This window comes from Osmerus eperlanus, unplaced genomic scaffold, assembly GCF_963692335.1.
Source record: "Osmerus eperlanus unplaced genomic scaffold, fOsmEpe2.1 SCAFFOLD_248, whole genome shotgun sequence".
NCBI classification, from domain to species: Eukaryota; Metazoa; Chordata; class Actinopteri; order Osmeriformes; family Osmeridae; genus Osmerus; species Osmerus eperlanus.
The window spans coordinates 18,848-36,278 of record NW_026911953.1 but is presented as its reverse complement, the minus strand read 5'-3'; the positions used below and the strand labels follow the sequence as shown (position 1 = coordinate 36,278).

The window sequence follows — 17,431 nt, the reverse complement described above, 5'->3', positions numbered from 1 at the left end:
TTAAAATCCTGTTGCGACGTGTTCGCCTCTGTCACCCTCCCCGTATAGTGGTACTTGTCTGCTGGATGCTGCGCGCGAAGTACCTTTATGCGCGCCTGTGATTGGCAGTTATCTTTGCCGCGAGGAGGTAAGCGCTCTGGATTGGAATTGCAGCATCACCTAACTAAACCGTCTACCCAGTTCATGATATGTCAGTCTGATGTCCAAAATGTTGTGCAAAGATAAAAGCTGTCGTTTGGTGATTCTGACCATTGTAAAACGAAGACAGCCAGTCACAGTGAAATACAGTTGACACGGGCTGACTTCCCAGTAATCATCAACACCTTCTTTGATATGGAAGAACTCCTGTCCCTTCTTTATTTAAAACATGACAGCGTCGGCCCACCTGCGGCCGTTGAGCTGAACAGAGCAGAGCACAAAGTACATAGGCTGTCAGCTTACACCTGTCCTTATGGTTAGGTACGGGTATGTAGCAGTGTGGGTTTTGAGAAACAGTGATGTACATCATATGTTGAGTCAGTAACATCATCTGACACGGTCACATTACAATCAAACTAACAATTATATACTGCCCTCGTGTGGCCGAGAAGGGAACCTGCAGTTCTACATGTCCATGCCTTCTCATGGTTTCTGTTTCTAACGATTAAAGTCAGGACATGCAGAGAGCGAGCTATGCTAGTTCTATCTACACCCTGGTTCTTCAATTCACACAGACTCCTGTTATGAAAGATATGAAGGAACAAGTGACAAGAAGCTCACACGACCTGTGTGCTCTGAAGTTCACAAAAGTCCATGAGGAAGGTTTATTCAGTCTCTCTAAGCAGCGTGCGGTCTTATTTAGCAGCGCCCCCTAGTGATCTGGTTCTGGTTCGCTGTGTTCTGGCAGGTTCTAGTTGGTTATAGAAGCTTCTAGCTGATCCTGGTTCTAGCTGGGTTTAGGGGCAGGTTTCGCCTCTGGAAGGGTGCTGCTGGCCTGGGCCTCGTCTGCGTGCAGAGGGGCCCGCTGCTCGTCCATGCGTCTGGCCTGGACCCGCTGGATCAGGCTGAACAAGTCCTCATGTCCCTCAGAACCAGCGTCAGAACCGCCAGGGTCAGGCAGAGTACACCTCTGGTCCTCTATCCTGGAAGACTGGACCAGAGAGAGCGAGAGAGGGAGAGAGAGGTTCGTTGTGAATGACATGTGCGACATCATCCAGTGTTCAGCTTTGTTTGTGACAAAGACAATACAGAAAGGTCGTCGTGGTTGTTCACCTGGTATTTGATGAGCATGTCGAAGAAGTCTTCGCCTGGGCCCTGGACGCTGCAGGCCCCACAGCGGTGGCCGAGGCTGGGCAGGGAAAGTTCAGCTCGGGGAAGTTGCTGACGCTGGCCCTCTGGTCGTCCAGGCGCTGGCTCTGGGAGCAGGCGATCAGCTCAAACAGCTCCTCGGTCTGGGCCCACAACAGGACCGGAGTCCCGTCCGGAGCTAGTCCCCTCTGGGAGGGGGCTCTGCCGGGCAGGTCTGGAGCTGGAGCCCCTGGTGGGGAGCCAAGCTGAGCATGTCTGGGGCTTCGCTGGGCGGTTCTGGGGCTTGACCCTCCAACACGTCCGTTTGGCTGTGGGAGTGAGTGGCTGGGCTGGTCAGACATGACACCACTGTAGAGAGAACTCTTGGAAGACGTCAAAGGGCTGCCTCCATCAGAGGGACTGGAACCTGACAGGACAACAGAGGTCAGTGGTCACGCAGTAAATTGACCGATCCAAGGGTGTCATCTAATTCCTGAACTGACCTGGTGATTGGCACTGTCACAACCAGCACCATATCGTCCAAATGGTAACATTTTATCAGGGATGGACTCTCCAGTCATATATCCCCTTTTAGTCTTACTCTTAGATTATCTTACAACGTACCAGAGATGTTATATTCAAACTCAAAACAGATCAAATCAGGTCATTTCATCACAAAAAGTAAACTCTAGGCTAAACTGTCAATCCGAGGGGAAGTATTCTACACTTCTATCCACACAACAGAAGCAGTGTAAAGTAGGTCATTGTGAACAATGTGGCTAGCACCAGCCTAATCAAATTATGCACACTGAAAGTCCGACAGAATGCAAACGACCAACTCAGGGCTGGGTCTAGAGTCCGGACCCAACACAGAACACCACTGTCGACTGCAGAATCACTCTAGAAAACCATTCAACCTTTAGTCCTACATGTTTCACCACATTCCTCAACCAGGAGGAAGTAGTGTGTTCTCCACACTACTTAGAGGTGCCACTGGAACACCACACCTCAAAAGAATATAACGGAAGCTGTTCCAAAGCCCGCTGCCCCCCCCCCCCGTACCCCTATTGAACACAATCTCTCTCTGATGTTCAACAGACTGCCAAGACCCCCCTTTCCCCAACTTCAAACCACCATACTAATGCTTCAAAGAAGACACATGTCCTACAGTACTGCACCTTCAGCTCCAGAATCACAGGTGAGTGTTTGTGAGCATCAGCAGAGCTCTGCTCCTCCCACTCCTCCTGCTCTTCTGAACACAAAAAGCTCCTGACGTTCCTGAACAGTGACCGCGCTCCGCCGCCCTGACGCTCATTCCCACTCCCTTCAGCTCCGTCTGCCTCGCTCGGCCACATGCGATGGGAAGAAAGAGAGAGAGAGAGGGAGCGAGGGGGGAAAGGGAGTGTGTTGGGAGGGCGAGGGGGAGGAAGAGAGAGAGAGGGAGCGAGGGGGGAGAAAGGGAGTGTGTTGGGAGGGTGAGGGGGAGAAAGACGGGACAAAGTTGCCCCTCTGGGCTTACATCATGGTTGCTATAGGAACAAGAGAGGGGCTTCCAAGTCTTGCCAGTGGCTACACACACATTTACACACACACACACACACACACACGCACACACACATTCCTGAATTGTGAAGTCCCATTCAGAGGCTCCAAGCAAATTTGTCGCCTCCCTCTTCATCATGAGGCACAGTCAGGGAGCTGGTGCACTGTTTTACATTTACATTTTAGTCATTTAGCAGACGCTCTTATCCAGAGCGACTTACAGTAAGTACAGGGACATTCTCCCCAAGGCAAGTAGGGTGAAGTGCCTTGCCCAAGGACACAACAACATTTTGCACGGCCAGGAATCGAACTGGCAACCTTCAGATTACTAGCCCGATTCCCTAACCTAATCAGCCACCTGACTCCCTGTTTTAGAACCACACTCCAACAGAACCGCACAGAACCACGCGGAACGGCAAAAGAACCAGTGAAGACGGTGAACGGTGTTCATATATCTGCTAGGGAGGACCAGAGAGAGGGAGGCTGCTCTCATTTAGGAGTCCAATGAATGTGCCTCTGTTCCTGGGTCATTGTCTGGAACCTCAGCTCTGCCCATTGGCTGTCCAGGGGACATACAAAACTATGAGGTCTTCCTTTATAAGACTGCTCCACGCCCAATACAAAGTCAACACACTCAATGCACAAACAAGGCGCTAAGAGTAAGAGAGAGAGTACTTGTGTTTATAACACAAGACCTCCGGAGGCCAATCATTACAAGTCACTTAAAAAACATATTTATGAAAGTTAAGCTCTCGTTAAAGTTTCTTACCTGTCGCTTCTGACTACTTTGATGTCCTCCCCATCCATCCTAAAGTTGCTCCCCGTGTAACTGCAGCTCACACAAACACGCTCTCTCTGGGTTTCTCTCTGGCTTTCACACCCACTCTCTCTCACAGATGAACTCTCTATCTTGCTCGCCAACTGCACTCTTATCAGCTGATTACACTTGTCGTCTTCCTGCTGCTCCTGTTCTCTTATCAGTCAAACCTTCACAATGACCTTCTCTTCCTGACATTTGATAGATCTTCCTGCGTGTGGATGTGCTTCCCTCACCAGTGTGGAACAGCGTTAGGGTGTGTTAGAAGCCATGCGGTAGGAGGTAGGCATATGGAGTGCAGCCTACATGTGCAGCTCTATGCCGAGTTAAGTTGTGGATGTGGCCCCTGGCAGGGCAGGGATTGGGGATGACAGAGGAACTGGGATCAGACAGGCAGCCATGGAATTCCCTGATGAAGCGTATGCCTTTGTGCTTTTGTTTCGTCTCCACGGACACACACGCATGTGGAGATACACACACACAGATGCACTCGCACACGTGTAATCAGAGAGAGAGAGAGAGAGAGAGAGAGAGAGAGAGAGAGAGAGAGAGAGAGAGAGAGAGAGAGAGAGAGAGAGAGAGAGAGAGAGAGAGAGAGAGAGAGAGGAGGGTGAGAGAGAGAGGGTGAGAGAGAGAGAGAGAGAGAGAGAGAGAGAGAGAGAGAGAGAGAGAGGGTGAGAGAGAGAGGGAGAGGGAGAGAGAGAGAGAGGGTGTGAGGGAGAGAGAGAGGGAGAGGGAGAGAGAGAGGGTGTGAGGGAGAGAGAGAGAGAGAGAGAGAGAGAGAGAGAGAGGGTGTGAGGGAGAGAGAGAGAGAGAGAGAGAGAGAGAGAGAGAGAGAGATGAGAGAGAGAGAGAGAGAGAGAGAGAGAGAGAGAGAGGGGGGGGGGGGTGAGAGAGGAAGAGGAACAGGGAGAGATGAGACCTCTTCCTGGCTGAGAAACTGTAATTGCTTTATTTGACGCAAAAATATTATTATTATGGGAATCATATCCTTAGAACGGATGAAGTACAATGATATAATCACTGTCTTATAGTATACATGAACTATAAGCAACTTTAAGTAATGTAAGAATTGTTTACTAGCTGACACGGGTAGAGATTTCTGCGTCTGGCTGCGCTGTTATTGCGCAGGATGACACTTCTGAACAATCCGTAGTAGCGTCATCATTCATGGGAAAACAGTCACACGTAGCTTGTCCAGGAAGGTTGAGCTTATTTCAATGCACGTAGCTCGTCCGCTACCCGTTTCTCATGTTGACCACATCTCAGTGGTGATATTATGGTTATTCTTGGTGCTGACGGTCGCCAATCACTCCGAATGGCAGTCACTTTCTTTTTGAAGACTAGCATCATTTTAGTATTTCTAAGCCAAAGGACAGAGGCCACTCGGCTGTACACTGAGGAAGATCCGGTGGTGATTCTGACCAGTTCTACACTAAAACAGACCGTCCAGAACTCGTCCACCGCCTGGCTAGTCCAGTTTTATTCATCATGGTGCGGACACTGTATCCAGTACTCGCCCACATGGAAAGCACTGGCTGGGGACGTGCAAGGTAAGTTGTTGGTTGCCTCTAACATTTAGATACGCTCTTTTATGGATTCTGCAACAGATCCTGTGGTCGTTAGAAAGACTACTGTAGCAGTTAGCGAACAGAAACAGCAGCTGTTGCTTGAGAGCTTGGAAGTGGCATGCTAGCATAAAGGCACTAATACTAATAGACTTAGTATAATTATAAGCTCGTAGTTGCAGTGGTATAGACAGTCATGCATACGTTAAAGCCATTTATTAAGTGTTTGTTTACTTGTCTGCACTTAAGCAGGTGAAATGGTGCAGTTAGCTGGACTACGTGATTACAGTCACGCTGGTCACACCTGTCCCAACAGGTGAGAAATAAGAGACTGTTCACAGGATGACGTTTGTCATCTAGTTCCTTATCTGCTAATCTAACGTAGCCTTGTGGCGGCCAGCTCCAATCACTTCGTAGCAGCTGAATCGGTAATAACTCGGGCCCTTTGTTGACGTCCGCCGTGGGCTGGCTAACTCGTGAGAGGCCGCCTGCCAGCTGTCGCTTTCTCAATAGGGGTCGCGGTTTTTTGTCTTCCTCCGACCCTAGTAGCAAGCAGGTCCCAACAGCAGCCCAGACACGAGGAAAAGGACATGAACTGCCGGCAGGGACAATGAGAGAAACAAATATGTAGAGAGGGACAAAGATGGGAAGAGGAATAAGTAGTAAGGCCAGAAAGCAGGACGGAGAGAGGGATGGATATGGGGCATCTTAGCCGGTCCCTAGGTCAGTGTACATAAGAACATTTCATTGTATTGCCTGGCTGTATTGTTATAAAGGACCAATCTGTTGCTCTTTGTTCATTGGTTGCAGGGCCTGCTGTCATTGTGTGCATGTGGGTGCTGTTATTATTAGCCATCTGTCCCAGTTAACTAGCTTCTCACAACATGACTCTTTGAAAAGACCCCTTTAAATCAGAATATTCCAATCACTTTTACCCCTCTCTGTCTGGCTCCTTCCTTCCTTCTCTCTCTCTCTCTCTCTCTCTCTCTCTCTCTCTCTCTCTCTCTCTCTCTCTCTCTCTCTCTCTCTCTGCTTCTCTCAGACTGGGAGCTGGCCGTCAGGATTGGTGTTCTGGACTGCGCTCACGAAGACAACTTTGACGTCTGCAAGGAGTTTGGCATCCACTTCTACCCCACCTTCAGAGTAGGTGACACGCTGTTTGGACACTTGAAACAAATGATACTCCGCTCAGAGCCTCTTAGGGTAAGTAATCACATTCCTCTTCTGCACTCCCCCAGTACTTCAAAGCACACAGCCTCGCGCAGGACTTTGGAAAGACCTACAGAGGTAAGAACCCGGAGGCACACGGTCTCTCTGCGTCTCCGGCAAGCGAGCACACGTGTCTCTGCATGTCGGTGGAGCGGTGTGTGTGTGTGTATGACGGAGGGTGTGTGTGTGTGTGTGTCCAGGGGCTGACCGGGAGCTGCAGACGGTACGTCATCTGATGGTGAACGTCCTCCAGAACCACACCAAGCTGGACCGGCCCGACCGTTGCCCTCCTCTGGACCCAGTCAGGTTAGCTGGAACAGGGGCCGCGCTGGTGGATCAGAGGCCTGGGTTTGATTCCAACCCGGGGCTCTTTGCTGCATGTCTTCCGTTCGTTTCCTGTTTACCTGGAACTGTCCTATCCAATGAAGCATGAAAATGCAAACATGTGATATCTTCAGGTTAGACGGAGCATGCTGTGGGGATCTCACGGGGATCCCGGTAGTCCCAGACACTCAAGCAGCTTGTTCGACTTCCTGTTGTGATCTGCTGTGCTTCCTGTCTCCCCAGCTCGGCGGACATCTTGCCTCTGCTGGGTCAGAAGTCAGACCGGTACACAGCCGTCATTGTAGAGAACCAGGACTCCTATGTTGGAAGAGAGGTAGTGTGTGTGTGTCTGTGTGTGTGTGTGTGCATGATTTGGTAGGGTTGGTGAATCAGTTGTTTTACATTTATTTCGCATTTTCGTCTTTTGGGTGGGCTGTACTATCTGTGTGTATTGGGTTGTGCTTTAATGTGTGTGTGTGTTCCAGGTGATTCTGGACCTGATGCCGTACCAGGGTGTGACTGTGCAGAGAGCGCTGAGCTCAGACAGTAAGCTGGTGGAGAGACTGAGTCTGGACTCCTTCCCCTCCGCCTACCTCCTCCACCCTAACGGCACACACACTCTCCTGGATGTGTGAGTACATCTTACCTCCCGTCAAGCGTCAGGTGTCGCGCCCGCACTGTTTCATTCCTAATTTATACGATTTTAACCCCTTGTGCTGCCTTCGGGTCACATGACCCAAAGGTTCATAACGAACCATCTTTGTGTTTGCCCAATTTTACCCAATACAAAAACAAATAAAAATAATTTTATTTTACCCTTCACAATGTGGGGGGTCTGAGACAGCCCAACGGTTAAAAGAAAATGCTTCACTTTGTTTTTGTATGCGGTAAAGTTGTCGCAATACAACGGTGGGTCACAATGACTGATGGGTCAGAATGACCCGAAGATAACACAAGGGTTAATCAATTCGCTTGATGGAAATATCAACATGTATTCCCCTCCAGACGGAAAAGGCTGCGGTTCTTCTTCTCCTCCTTCCTGAGGCTGTTGCCGGGAGTCCTGAGGCAGAGCAGCACCCTCCAGGGCCAGGGCCTGGTACTGCAGGGGGCTGGAGGCCAGGACACAGACCAGAAATGGAGAGACTTTGACAAGTTAGTCTCACAATTATAGACACAGCACACAGTACAAACCGGACAATATCCTTTCTTACTTGTGTGTGTGTGTGTGTAGCTCCAAGGTGTACATGGCCGACCTGGAGTCAGGCCTCCACTACCTGCTGAGAGTGGAGCTAGCTACCCACCTCACCCTGGAGGGGGAAGAGCTAAGCACCTTCAAAGACTTTGTCACTGTGGTCGCCAAGGTGAGAGGAAGGCTATCGCGGACACACACACGAAGAACCCTTTGAATCTACCGCTAGAGGAACCCACCGATGCCCCGTGTGTGTGTGTGTGTGTGTGTCTCTGTGCAGCTGTTTCCCGGGCGCCAGTGTGTGGTGAAGCTGTTGGAGACCCTACTGGAGTGGCTGGTCAGTCTGCCTCTGGAGAAGATCCCCTACGACGCCATCCTGGACCTGGTCAACAACAAGATGAGGGTGAGAAACACACACACACACTCGCACACACTCGCACGCACTCGCACATCCTACCTCTACTGCTGGACAGGAGGGGGGGAGAGAGCACATACAGTCGTGGCCATAAGTTTTGGAAATGACCAATGTTGTGTTTTGCAAAGTTTGATGGTTCAGTATTTGAGGATTTTTTTTCGCATGTTTCTATAGAATACTGGAGTCACAATAAGGAAGATTTTATATTTTTTAAAGCTTTTTTCGGGCGAACATTTTCAAAATATGCAAATACAGCAGCCAATCTGCTCTTTAAAATCCAATCAGAATGATAGTGATTTCACCTGGCTAGAACTACTTCACACTTTCCCCTGTGCTGGTGATATGACTTACTGAAATTATGTTAGCAGTCCTTTTATGCCAAGGCCCAGCAATCTTTGCAAACACAAAATGTATGTCGCTCCCAATACTTTTGGCCACGGCTGTACACACACAAACACACACACAAACAAACACACACAAACACGCACACTGAACGTCCAGCAGTTGGGACTGTTCTCTGGGCTCGTGTCAGTTGTTGGGTGCGTTTGTTTCAGATCTCGGGGCTGTTCCTGGGGGAGCAGCTGCAGTGGGTGGGCTGCCAGGGCAGCCGGGCGGGGCTGCGGGGTTACCCATGCTCCCTCTGGACTCTGTTCCATGTGCTCACCGTGCAGGCAGCATCACGGCCCGACGCCCTCGCCAACACTGGTACGTACCTGTACATAGTAACACACACACACATTAGTCATGCATCCATCTATCAACTTCGACCCGTCTCCTTCAGTCCTTTCGCTATCAGGCTTTGAAATGCCGACAGTAGTTGCATTCTTAAAGTTTTTTTTGTCGTGTGTATGTGCTGGGTAAGCTGCAAATGAAGGAGGCTTCTTGGGATCAATAAAGCTGTCTGAATTTAAATCATCTACTCCTTTAATTTCCTCTGCTTTCCCTTCTCCCTCCCCTCCCCTCCCCTCTCTTCTCCTCCCCTCTCCTCCCCTCCCATCTCCTCCCCTCCCCTCCCCTCCCCTCCCCTCCCCTCTCCTCTCCTCTCCTCTCCTCCCATCCCCTCCCCTATCCTCCCCTCTCTTCCCCTCCCCTATCCTCCCCTCCCCTCTCCTCTCCTCCCATCCCCTCCCCTATCCTCCCCTCTCTTCTCCTCCCCTTTCCTCCCCTCCCATCCCCTCCCCTCAGGCCTGGAGGAGAACCCCAGAGCGGTGCTCCAGACCATGAGGAGGTACATCGTCCGGTTCTTCGGCTGCCAGGAGTGCGGCCAGCACTTTGACCACATGGCCAAGGAGTCCCTGGACCAGGTGCAGACTGGAGACCAGGCTGTGCTGTGGCTCTGGAGCAAGCACAACCTGGTGAACAACAGACTGGCAGGTAGGAGTGAGCGTGTGTGTGTGTGTTTAAATGTGTGTGTAGAGTTGTTTCAGGTCACTAACACCTCCCCTTACACCCCCAGGTTCGATGAGTGAAGACCCCCAGTTCCCCAAGACCCCGTGGCCCAGCCCCGCGCTGTGTCCGTCCTGCCACGAGGAGCGCAGTGGCCTACACGTGTGGAGCGAGGAGCAGGTCCTAGCCTTCCTCAAACGCCACTACGGCCCCGACAACATCTCCCCCCAGTACACCGTCAGCGCCCAGCGCCCCCGAGAACCCCGCCCCGACCCCCACCCTGACCCCCATCTCGACCCCGACCCTGCCCAGGACGCTGACCAACCCCCCGAGCCGGTCCAGGAGAAGGCCCATCAGGAGAAGACCCCAGCCCCGCAGGCCTCCTTATCCCAGGCCCAGGCCCGGGGCGGTGGAGGTGGGGCTGGCGCGGAGCGGGTGGAGGCAGGGTCTGGGGGCGGGGGGATCCTCAGCCTGGGGTTCTCCAGCGTGGACATGAGTCTGTGCGTGCTGCTCTACGCCTGCTCCTGCGTCTTCCTCATGCTCATGTTCTTCTTCTTCCGCGTGCGCTCCAAACGCTGGAAGGTGCGCTACAACCGTCCCCATGTGTAGCAGCGCCCCCACCCTCCTCTGGACGTTGAGGTGGAGAGCAGGGCTGGTCAGTGTCTGCTGGAGCCAGCTGACCTACAGGGAACGTGGACTCGGTCTCTCCCCCTTTTTCACCAAGACGGTTTAATCACGTTTATTTATTTGTTTTTATGTCGATAATGTTGTTGATATTTACTGTGAACTATCCTTCATCTTGACGTATTGTTTGCCAATTGAGAAACAGGAAGTGATGTCATGGAACACCGGAAGGAAGCAGAGGAAACTGTCTGGAGCAAAGTGATAACAAAAATATTCCATCACGAGAACGGCTGTGGAGTGGAATCTGTGTTTTTAATTTATTTTTTGAACTGAGGTACAATGTTTGTATTGGGCTACCTGATTAGAGTAGGCCCTTCTGGTAAGAGAAAGGATAATCCTCCGGAGCCTTTAAATGTCAACTTCAACTAGTTTCCACACAGTCCAGTCCACCCATGGTCCTGAAACAGAAACTCAGTTGATGGCTAAGTTCAATAACCGTCACGTAGAAGTCGACCGCCACAAACATGTATTCACATTGAGACCTTCACGTTTTGTATGTACTGTGTATATTGCAGGCTGTCACTGGTGGGAAGCACACATGTCCAGTGCTGTGGTTTGATAATCCAAACATCTCAGTTCTGAGTAATGTCCTTAATGGTATTTCAGTTTCTTTGGAACTTCAAACTTTTGTAATGCATTATTGTATTGATATCGTGTGGATAACTCTTAACCTGCCTACTTGAAGAAAAATGCCTGGATCCAGATGTGTTGTGTGTTAGGAGATCTGAGTCAGACATTTTCCGTCCCCGCCGAACTGCTCTCTGCCTGAGGTCTGGAGCTCAGGATCGTCTTTGTAACGTCGCCTCTCCAGGTCTGCTGCGACTGGAAGTTATCCAGCCTGTATATATGTGAATATCACGTGTGATGATTCCGTCGGGTATTTTTCAGCGGCTGGTTTTGTAACGCAAAGTGACGGGGACAGGATGAGAATGTCTGTTCTCATCACCTCGACGGTTCTGTTGAAGAGGTGATAGACACGCCGCACAAACGTTTTTGGCACATGTTCCCCCCCCGCGCAGAGCTACGGATCTACTGATGGTGAAATTAAGTTGGAGCGTGTTATGGTTTTTATTCCTCCACTGATTTTCATGTGATGACCTCCAAGTGCTTTGTTAAACCCCCCGGCTCAAAGTGGTGGTGTGATGACAGAGTGTGTGAGTGTTGTGTCGTTTGCGTAAGAAAGACTTCAGGTTCTGTCTGCTGTGTCCTGCTAAATGAACCATGCGCTCTCGCTCTCTCTCTCTCCAGCTCTTTTCAGATGTATTTTCATGCTGGATTAAATATTTTAAACGTTGGTTTCATGTCTGAGTTTCAGAGGTTGTTTCTCTGGTCCTCCTGGACTCCAGCCAGATATCTTCCTCCCTACGCCGCTGCCCTGCGATAGTTAAACCTGCCCTAACACCCCATAAATCCTCAACTAAAATAACCTGCCTGTTTTACCCCCTCATACCTCCTGCCCCAGCTCTCTTACACTAGCTTCCCTCCCCACAAGAAGTACCCATACCCTTCCGATAACTGTAGATTTGCCCCACCAGAACTGGACTACGCCTCCAGTGACTGCAGCTCTGCCCCACCAGAACTGCCCCCCCCCCCCTCCTCCCTATACCTGCTGCCCAGCCTGTCCCGTACCTGCTACACTGTGGTGACTGTTGTTTCACTGGCACCCACAGTCTGTTTAGCAGTCACACTGTCCTGCTGTTTGTGTGGCCAAACACACCCCTGGAAACCCCTCTTAGCTCTGTCCTCAGACACCCTCTATTTATCTTCCCTCCCCTGCCCTCTGCTTACATGACAATCATGTTAATGTAAGTACTGTCTGATGCAGTCAGCTACCTGAGATGAAGGGCTAGATGTGTGTGTTTTCCACACAATTCATATTGTAACAGCGATCTGTTTATCTGACGACAGGTGAGGCTTTTCAATAGTTTGTGCGTGTCAGTGTCAGTGCCTTTATATCTGTTTCTCTCCCTCTCTCCCGCTCTCTCTCTCTCTCTCTCTCTCTCTCTTAGTTGGCACATAGACGCAGTATGCACACTATGTACTCAGCATGCCAAGTTGGGCCAGGCACTGCATTGCAGCGCTGTGCATTTGGCCAAGTCATGGCACAGAGACAGATAGGCGGGCAGAGCAGGAGAGTCAAGCAGACTGTCCCAGAACCATAGTTCAGCTACTGTACATGTTAGCTCGAGCACACACAGTCCGGGCAGCAGTTTCCCTTCCTGTGTGTCTGCTGGTTAGCACAGCCTTAGTAACATTCAACCTTGGAATGTGTTCCTATACCAGCAGAAGAGGTACGTAATGTCCCTATCTGTCTTCGCGTCTGTCCTTTGCCCCTCTCTTCGTTCTCTTTTCTCACTCTCTGTCTCTCTCTCTCTCTCTGCTCCACAGTACACAGCCACCCTCTGCAGGGCAGTTAGCCGCATTAGCTCTATCCATGTCCTTAAATGACTCCTCCGCTCCTCTCCATCTCCCCCCTCCCTCTCTCCCTCCCTCTGTCTGTGTCTACACCCGGCCCCCCCTCTCTCCCTGTGACACACACGCCAGACGATGCATTGATTGTGCTCAGAACCTCACCCTCCTCTTCAGCTCTGCCTCGCATGGAGACGGAGAGGACGACTGGAGCGCTGCGGCTGCCTGTCTGCCAGGGTAACGGTCTCTGTGAGCCTCTGTAGTCTAGGCACAGGGCTGAGCGGAGCACAGAAAGCGAGCGAGCCAGGGAGAGAGAGGGGGAGAGCGAGAGAGACAGCTGCTGGGGATTTCTGCTGAGTGTGGGTTAGTCTGGCTGGTGTGTTTATCCCCAGAATACCTGACGGCTTCTGCGGAGCAGGAAAACTTAGACTGCATAGGGGGGAAAAAACAACGGGGTAGAGTTGTTCGTGGCACTGGAGAGAGCTGATGCTAGCTGTGTTAGCCGCGGTGGGGTGGATGAGTGCAGATGATGCTAGTGATAGAGCTTGTTGTTTTCTAGACATTAGCATGCATTGTTTGTCTGCATGTACTCAACTTTTTCTCTGTGTGCTCCTGTTTCCCCCTCTCTCCCGTTTGCTTCCTCCTCCCCCCTCCCCTCGATCATCATCTTTTCCCTCTTTCCCTCCCTCCCTCCCCTCCTCATCTCCCTCTCACTCTTCCTGTCTCTACTCTGTCACCCATCCACTTATGTCCTCTTCTCTCCCTCCTTTTCTTTTTCTTCTCTATGTCTCCCCTCCTTTCCTCAGATACCCCTGGTCCTACCCCCAGGTGTTAACCTGTGCAAGGCTAATCCAGGTAGCCTGATCCTATTACTGACCGGAGGCTCTACTTTAGGCTAGGCTAGCTCAAGTAGCCTGTTCTTCCAAGATACGTTAAACTATCCTAGGTACTCAGTCATTCTTCTACTCACAGGTATCCTGTACCTGTCTCTTAGCTCTTCGGTAGGTTAGGTTATCTTATGTAGCCTATTGATGTTTTGCCAAACAAAGCTAGGTTGAACTAGCTCAGGTATATAGTTACTGCCTCTAAGGTAGCCTGGCCCTACCTTCCTGGTTAGGCTAGTCTACATAGCCTGGTCTTGTCTTTCCGTAAGAGGCAACGCTAAGCTAACCCACGTAGCTGGACTTGTCCCACTGTGCTAAGCTCTGCAAGCCCAGGAAGTTTCATGATGTCCCAACTTCTCCACATGGAGATCCCAAACTTCGGTAGCTCGGTGCTGGGCAGCCTGAACGAGCAGCGTCTGCTGGGCCAGTACTGCGACGTGGCGATCCTGGTCAACGGTCAGGCCTTTAAGGCCCACCGCGCCGTGCTAGCCGCTAGCAGCCTCTACTTTAGGGACCTGTTTAGCAGCAACTCCCAGAGCCTGTTCGAGCTTCCCTCCTCCGTCACCCCCACCTGCTTCCAGCAGATCCTGTCCTTCTGCTACACGGGCCGCCTGAGCATGGCCCCCTGTGAGCAGCTGGTCCTCATGTACACGGCCGGGTACCTGCAGATCCAGAACATTGTGGAGAGAGGCATGGAGCTGATGCTGAAGACCAGCTCCCCGCACTGCGACTCCCAGACCACCAGCGCAGACGACCTGGGGCTGGACGCTCAGCCCTGCAGCCCCAGCCACCGGCCCTCGGGCCTGGGCTCAGCCGAGGCTCTGCTGGCCTGTGGGCGGATCAAGCAGGAGAGGTGTGACACGCCGCTGGAGGGGGAGCAGAAGGAGCACGGGGGGGGTCCCGGGGCGGAGGGCGGAGGAAGTCAGAGGGCAGAATCCCGAGGGTCAGAGGGTAACGCCACGCGAAGCAGTGCCCTGTGTTACAGCGGGGTGGTGCCTGGGCTGCAGGCCTACCCTGCGGCCAGCGGGGAGCGCTCTAGTCCTGGAGGTTCCAGCCTGCCAGCCACAGACAGCCCTGGCTCCCACCCCTTAGAAGAAGAGTTTGAGGAGGACTTTTATGGAAGCAGCACGCCTGGAATCTTTGGCCAGATCTACGGACATCCTCCCAACCCATACAGCAGTAATCTCTCTTTCCTACCTCTCCACACGAAGGACTCTGCTAGACACACTCACGCATACCTCACCTCTAGTGCATGTATCACAAAGTGTTAAGAGTTGGCGTACATGTACAGCGCATTCACAGGCACAGTCATCCGTCAGACATGCTCACTATTCTGCCTCTCAAGTGCTCCTTCTGTCCCCTCAGTGCAACAGAAGGTGGAAATGCTGTCCCTCCCATTGGCCACAGAGAGGCGCCCCTGCGTGCTGATTGGACGAGATACGATGGCTCTTCCTGCCAGTCTGATCAGCCAGATTGGATATCGGTGCCACCCCACCCTCTACACAGAGGGAGACCCTGGAGAGAAGGTGGAGCTGGTTGGAGGTAAGACCACCCCTCCTGCAGACCCTCGACACTGCTCTCTGTGGACATGCAACCATGGTTACGCTTTCTGTCCGTCTAACAGAGTTGGGGTCAAATCAGGAAGTGAGATTCAATTCCAAAGCAAAAGTGCTCAAATGTAAATGCAAACGCTGTTTCCAATTCATCTTTTAAAAAATGTATTTGCTTTTAGTTTTGGTTTCCATTTCTCAAATTGATTCTCAAATTCCCCAATGTCTGTAACAGTCAGCATAATGTAGGTCAAAAAGTAAAATATTTTTCTTCTCTTAACTTTTTTTGAAAAGCAAAATGTTTCTTCTTCTAAAGGTAATCCACGATGACATTCCAGAATGATTAATGTCCACAGAAGTTAACTGCTCTGATGTAGCATAACACCGCTCCCGTGAAGGCTGCTGTAACATCTGTAATGATACAGTCGTCATGGAAACAGTCAATAAAGGACACCTTGTGTGTGTAGTTGTAGAACCAACACACATCTACAACTGTGTTCCATGACGTGCTCTGCTGTTTCTGGTCTGTGTTCCAGGTTCTGGTGTGTATATGACAAGAGGTCAGCTGATGAACTGTCACCTGTGCGCAGGCATCAAACATAAAGTCCTGCTTAGAAGACTTTTGGCTACCTTCTTTGACAGGTGAGAAAAACAAAGCGAGAGAGAGAGCAAGAGAGAGAGAGAAACAGATGGAATGGCCTGATGAAATCTCTGTGGTGACTGATTGTGGTATTGTATCCATAGAAACACATTGGCCAATAGCTGCGGGACTGGGATTCGCTCATCAACCAATGATCCGAGCCGTAAACCTCTGGACAACCGGGTCTTAAACACAGTCAAACGTTGGTCTCTCTTCTGTACAGATTGTCATAACCCCACACTGTGTTTCCTAGGCACCAGTTTACCTACAACTGATCCACGAAACCACAGTTGTGCTACATGCTGTGTTCCTTATCGTCCTCTCTCTCAGTGTACTGCCAGAACTTTGCGCCCAACTTCAAGGAGAGTGAGATGAACGTGATCGCGGCGGACATGTGCACCAACGCCAGGCGCGTCAGGAAACGCTGGCTGCCCAAGATCCAATCCCTCCTCCCTGACAAAAGCCACCGGAGGGGCCAGACCAAGACCGGAGGGTCCCCGGCTTTGGCCCCGGCCCCGGCCCAGACCAGCGCCATCTCAGCCTTGGACCTGGACCCCCGGCACCTGAGTCAAGCCTACCTCCCCCTTGACGCCCACCTCTACGCAGAGCGCAGGGAGGCCCTCCTGCCTCACCTGCAGTTCCTGAGCTCCCGGGGGGAACATGAAGGGGCCGACCCGGAGAGAGAAGGGGTTGTGCAGGCAGGCCACGGGACTGAAGCCCACCTTGCAGAGGCTCTCCCGGCCAGTTCCCCCAGTCCACACCGAGGCTCCTCCCCCCACCTCACAGAACAGCAGGAAGGGGAGGAGACAGGGGAGGAGACAATGGAGGAACCACAGGAGGACAGCCAATAAGATCTTAGACTCTATCTGCTTCCGCTGCAGACATCTATATGTACATATAGGTGCACAGTATATATATATATATATATAAAATATGTATGTGTCTGTTTGTTTGGCAACTGTGATGCATGCAAGATCCAGCTTTGCAGTTCTGACTACGGGCGTGTAAATAGAACTCATAAATAAAGGCTTCTTGATAATGCTATGGCGACCAGTACTGTTCTAGAGTGCCCCCTGTGGGCTGGTCAGAGGTCAGATGTACATAGGTGGACAGATGTGGGCCCTGGACTGGCTGAAGACTGGCTGAAGGCTCTGTACTGATGAGCCTGATCCCACGGACAAACTCAACTGCAACCCTACAAAGCTACTGTGCGAAGGACAGAAGATGTTATCTAAACACTCTCTAACTTAAGACTGTGTGACTGGGCTGAGATTAAACAAATGGGGGCATTGCAGAAGTCTATTAATACACAATATGTTCAAACGAGGTCATTCAGATCTGGTGGTGCTGTAGGCGTGGACCATGTAGTTTTAGGAATACTGCTGTTGTACATACTATAGAATGCTTTGTGCAGGAGAATGTTTGTCTAAAATGGGGGTGTTTCTAAAAGCAGGATTTGTCGAAGTTATAACCAGAAAACTGACAATTTGGTCTGCTTAAAGCTCTTGCTATTCTTTGTTATCAATAAAGCTAAGCTTAAAAGCTTGT

General features: G+C 51.2%; 3 protein-coding genes across 3 annotated transcripts; 2 read left to right on the top strand and 1 right to left on the bottom strand.

Annotated features, from left to right (window-relative positions):
* Positions 1–293: 293 nt before the first annotated feature.
* Positions 294–1,662, bottom strand: gpsm1a (G protein signaling modulator 1a). Its single transcript, XM_062456102.1, is given in 3 exon segments — positions 294–1,129; positions 1,252–1,343; positions 1,346–1,662. Coding segments are annotated over 3 exon segments (579 nt in total). The 5' UTR covers positions 1,629–1,662; the 3' UTR covers positions 294–925.
* Positions 1,663–4,807: 3,145 nt separating this feature from the next.
* On the top strand, positions 4,808–11,694 carry qsox2 (quiescin Q6 sulfhydryl oxidase 2). Its single transcript, XM_062456106.1, has 12 exons — positions 4,808–5,178; positions 6,236–6,336; positions 6,432–6,480; positions 6,603–6,708; positions 6,970–7,060; positions 7,212–7,357; positions 7,732–7,878; positions 7,958–8,087; positions 8,196–8,318; positions 8,885–9,035; positions 9,516–9,704; positions 9,787–11,694. Exons 1-12 carry the CDS (start codon positions 4,905–4,907, stop codon positions 10,323–10,325), a joined length of 2,046 nt encoding a protein of 681 aa, XP_062312090.1. The 5' UTR covers positions 4,808–4,904; the 3' UTR covers positions 10,326–11,694.
* Positions 11,695–12,485: 791 nt separating this feature from the next.
* On the top strand, positions 12,486–17,428 carry LOC134016821 (nucleus accumbens-associated protein 2). The gene is made up of 7 exons (XM_062456107.1): positions 12,486–12,691; positions 12,945–13,052; positions 13,616–14,872; positions 15,059–15,235; positions 15,780–15,885; positions 15,988–16,085; positions 16,214–17,428. Exons 3-7 carry the CDS (start codon positions 14,035–14,037, stop codon positions 16,732–16,734), a joined length of 1,740 nt encoding a protein of 579 aa, XP_062312091.1. The 5' UTR covers positions 12,486–12,691; positions 12,945–13,052; positions 13,616–14,034; the 3' UTR covers positions 16,735–17,428.
* The last annotated feature ends 3 nt before the right edge of the window (positions 17,429–17,431 follow it).

Bases quoted from the DNA above. Each gene is read 5' to 3' on its own strand.
- qsox2 (XM_062456106.1), top strand. From the start codon at position 4,905: ATGGTTATTCTTGGTGCTGACGGTCGCCAATCACTCCGAATGGCAGTC. The intron at 6,337-6,431 runs GTAGGTGACACG...GCACTCCCCCAG, and splicing joins ACTTCTACCCCACCTTCAGA to TACTTCAAAGCACACAGCCT. The intron at 8,088-8,195 runs GTGAGAGGAAGG...GTCTCTGTGCAG, and splicing joins TTGTCACTGTGGTCGCCAAG to CTGTTTCCCGGGCGCCAGTG.
- LOC134016821 (XM_062456107.1), top strand. From the start codon at position 14,035: ATGATGTCCCAACTTCTCCACATGGAGATCCCAAACTTCGGTAGCTCG. The intron at 14,873-15,058 runs GTAATCTCTCTT...CTGTCCCCTCAG, and splicing joins TCCTCCCAACCCATACAGCA to TGCAACAGAAGGTGGAAATG. The intron at 15,236-15,779 runs GTAAGACCACCC...TCTGTGTTCCAG, and splicing joins GAAGGTGGAGCTGGTTGGAG to GTTCTGGTGTGTATATGACA.